Genomic DNA, 4,398 nt, shown 5'->3' with positions numbered 1-4,398 from the left:
TGCCTAACTCCCTGGATTAAATCTTTCTCTGATGTGTAAGGACTCTGATTCATTTGGATTGTTTTGTTTCTGCATTATGTCTCACAACTTTTATCTTCTTCCTTCCTTATATCTACTTCTGCAAAAAATATCATAGATTTCAGCAGTTTTGAAAGGAACCCATCCCTGCAACAGTACTGCTACTCTGACAGTGACAACAAGCCTTTTCCATGCTCAGACTTTGTCTTTGGTTAGCTTCTAGTTGTTTCTACGCTGCATCATTTGTGATGTTCACAATGTGACCTTACATTTCAAAAGCTATTAAAATAATTTATAGGTAACTTTTAGAACATAATTTAATAAATTAATTTCACATAACAATCCTATGATTACTATTTTTCTAAAGTTGTATAAATCTTTTTTGAATCTTGTGTTTTGGCATCACAATTAGGTGGATCATGTTCATTTACAAACAATAACTACAGAATTCTATGAAATTTTGGTCAAACTGTTGGGTTTTATGTTGCAAAGATACATGGGCACAGGTATTCACACCTGAATAAGGCTAAAAGACTCATTGAAATATTGTGCAGCAGGTTACAAATATTTAACAGTTCACCTGAAATTTCATGGAACAAAAACGTCAGGAAAGTTTTAAATTTCACAGTAACTATTCAATTCACACAATTCTTTGCCATTTCCATTTTATTGCTATCCCTACAACAGAAAACAGCATACATCATCCGTCTGAAAGGTTCTGAGACGGATTTTATACCTGGAATGTAAGTGACATCAGTGCAGCTGTGTAACAACATAATAATAAGGGGCAATGAAAAATTGGTTAGTGACCCAAAAGAAGTATACGAGAGATTCATAGATCAATTTAGTAAGATGAGTAAGGAGGATGTGATCAACCCTCCGCAGGTGCTAAATCCCAGTAATGTCAGTAATCCGTTCTTCCTGAGGTGTGTTCGAGAACAGGAAATCCTGAGAACCATTTCCAACTTAACCCATTAAGTCCCAAATTAATTTTTTTTTAAATTGAATTTTTTATTCCTTAATTATAATGTACATAGTGTATGAACCACAATAAGTACAAAAATAGCCGAAGAATATTTATACATGCTGATATAATGGCTGTCCTCAAAATAGGACACTGGGATCTAATAGTATCGGATAGCATACTAAACTGTATTCAAGTCTTAACTATTTATTTCTTGTGAAATGGTACAAAACACTTCACACACAGTGTTACGTGGCATTTAACACAATATGTTTTTGGTTTCCCGTTGCATTTAGCTCTTAACTCATCTTCTTTGCGTGCTTCTTTTGTCAATCATATGACCAATTCCATCAAACCTGATGTCTGGAATCACTCTCAACTGACTTGATGGGTATTCCATTGGACGCCCAATATTCGGTCCTCCAGTGCCCAATTTCGGGTATGTAACTGTAACAGCGAGTCTGAAATCCAGTAAATCCAGTGCATTTTTCCCATGTACTAGTCTGTAGAAGAGCCAGGCATTTACAAGGGCCATTTCCAGCACACGTGTAAATAGGACTCTGTACCATTTTTTCCCTCTAATTACCGTCGCATATTTTCCAACTAACCAGTCATGGTGGTCAACACCTCCCATGTATGCGTTATACGACTTCAAAATGGCAGGTTGTTGCACTTGTGTCTTCTTACTTGCTTGTCTACTGTACCGCATAGCTGCTCCCAAAGGTTCAACTTTGTCAAACTTTGCACCAATTGTAACTAATCTGTTGTCGTGCCATCGAACAAATAAGACTTCACCATTCCTCATTCTCTGGTAGTCATAGTTTCCTCGAACTGTCTTTTTCAGTTCGTTGCTGCTCAGTAGTGGACAGTCACCAACTCGATTCCCTCTGACAGTCCCAGTTGCTCGAAAACTCAAATTTCTCAGATGAATCAGAAGATCTCTACTAGCGAAGAAATTGTCAAAGTACACACAATGATTCTCGGGTTTTTCAATGCAGTTCAGCATGTTTAGGACTACTCTTGATCCCAATAGTAGGTCATCCCTTGCAGTATCTTCTGGATCCTTTCCACAGTATAAATCAAATTTGAAACAGTAGCCACTTGCTCCACAAAGAGACCACAACTTATACCCAAATCTAATAGACTTGCCTCAGATAAACTGTTTCAGGCCACTTCGTCCATAGTATTTGACTATCAATTTGTCAATTGACAAATTTTCCTCAAATATTCCAAATTTTTGAAAAGATTCATTTATCATATTCAAGAGGGGTCTAATTTTGAATCCGCAATTGTGTTTGTTTTCATTGGCTAAGTCATTATCTTGAAAATGAATCAATGTTTTCAACTTCTGATATCTATTCCTTGACATAGCTGTCTTTATAATTGGTATGCCAACATCTTCATCTTCAGACCAGTGTAGCTTCTCAGCAGGGAGCTTATGGTAGCCAGCAAAAAGAAGAAATCCGACAAAGACCTTCACTTCTTCAACTGTGAGGATAAAATCCTGCATATTCTTCTAATTTACTGCATATCTCACAGTTTCTTTCATTATAAACTCGTATATGTTTTCGTTCATCAGTTCTTCAAAAATCTCTTTCGGAGTCAAGGAAGAAAGTTGTTCCTTCAATTCCTTTCTCTTTGTGCTGATTTCATGCTCAATAGTTTGAGACAGCATTGTATAAACGGGAGGTGTCTTTTTCCAATTGCTTTTCTCATCAGTAAGACGTCTCTTCTTCGCTTTACTTCTGGAAACTTGGGATGTACTTGGCAGTGAAGTTTTACATACAGTTTCTTCGTTATTGTCTGATGCAACAAAATGTAATTCAATAGCCCCTGGCACATCTGAGACTTCCACGGTTCCAGTAACATCGTCTGGATCTTCTTCTTTGTCGGTCGTACAGTCTACTTCAGGAGGGCATACGGTGATATCAATATGGTCCTGATCATCTGACACCGCATTATAGAATGCGTCACTGTTTATTATTTCTTCTGTTTCTTCGTCAGTGAGATATCTATCTCGTCTGAAGGCCATTATAATCTATATAAAATGAAATGAAATACAATGTAATAAAATAAAGTGAAGTGAAATGAAAGAATAATACATTAGCACAAACTACAGAAAAGGGAATGTGTAAATACCTCTGGCCATCTGGAACTGTATTATGTACTAATGGGTAACTGAAACCTGGTAAAATTACCACGTTCTAAAAAGAAAATACATCAGCAGTAGCAGAGTTTCATATTCGAACGTGCAGCAATACAAATAACTGATATGATAACACCAAGTCCCAGTATCCTATTTCGAGTACACCAAATTTTATAACAATGGAAAACAATGAATATAACTCCAATTGAGCTAACAATGCAAGTAATTTAAAAGACACATTGTTGACTATAAATAATCACAAAAAGATCTTTGCCACATATTCCAAATATTACTAAACTGTCAATAAAGTCAATACCTGTAATAACAAAAAGTGTACCTTAAGTATTCAATAATCAATTAATGGTAGGATTTATTGCTTTTAGTTTCCTGCAAGCATACATTTGTTATAAAAAGCATCAACAAATGATGTACAACAGTAATAGTTGCAAATTAATCATTTATTGTGTATTTATAAACAAATATGTGCTCTGTCCTCAAAATAGGACACTGGTACTTAATGGGTTAAAAGCAACTACATCCAGTGGCTAGGATGACATCTCCGCCAAATTTCTGAAAGAATGCAGTAATGAGTTAATAAAGCCACTGCAACATTTAATAAACAGCTCTTTCAGACAGGGGTCATTTCCTGACTTGTTAAAAGTGACTGAAATAAGACCAGTGCATAAAAAGGGAAAAACTAATGATGTACAAAATTATAGGCCTATTTCATTGACATCAGAACTTAGTAAGTTGTTGGAAAGGCTATTTCTTGATCAAATGGAATCATTTTTCTCAAAGTACAATATATTAAAAAGTTCATAACACGGTTTCAGGAAGGGCAAGTCTACAATAACAGCCACAGCTACATTTATTCAAGCAGTATTGAACAAACTTGATGATGGGAACAAAGTTATTGGCACCTTTCTAGATCTATCTAACGCTTTTGATACTGTAAATCACTCCATTCTTCTACATAAGTTAGAAACTTATGGGGTCAGAGGAGTGGCATTAGATTTGTTAAGATCGTACCTTGCTGACAGGAGACAATGTGTTAAGTTGTATCATACAACCGGGGGACTTATACAAACAGTAAAATTATCTTATAAAATTCTTAACTGTGGAGTCCCTCGGGGAAGTATTATTGGGCCTTTTCTGTTCATTGTGTACATCAAGGATATAGTAATTCCAAAAAATGCAGATCTTGTGAATTATGCCGACGACACCTCCTTCATAAGCTGGGGCCCTTCAAAACACCTAGCAGTGAAATATA

The 4,398-nt window shown here is 35.9% G+C and overlaps 1 protein-coding gene across 1 annotated transcript; it reads right to left on the bottom strand.

Annotated features, from left to right (window-relative positions):
* Window positions 1-1,286: 1,286 nt before the first annotated feature.
* On the bottom strand, window positions 1,287-2,492 carry LOC126481840 (piggyBac transposable element-derived protein 3-like). Its single transcript, XM_050105800.1, has 2 exons — window positions 2,143-2,492; window positions 1,287-2,082 (listed from the first exon to the last, which is right to left on the bottom strand). The coding sequence occupies exons 1-2, from the start codon at window positions 2,490-2,492 to the stop codon at window positions 1,287-1,289; spliced, it is 1,146 nt and encodes a 381-aa protein (XP_049961757.1).
* Window positions 2,493-4,398: the final 1,906 nt, after the last annotated feature.

The sequence above is a fragment of the Schistocerca serialis genome, chromosome 5 (genome assembly GCF_023864345.2).
Source record: "Schistocerca serialis cubense isolate TAMUIC-IGC-003099 chromosome 5, iqSchSeri2.2, whole genome shotgun sequence".
NCBI classification, from domain to species: Eukaryota; Metazoa; Arthropoda; class Insecta; order Orthoptera; family Acrididae; genus Schistocerca; species Schistocerca serialis.
The sequence above is the reverse complement of the archived record's forward strand: the minus strand, read 5'-3'. Positions and strand labels throughout refer to the sequence as shown.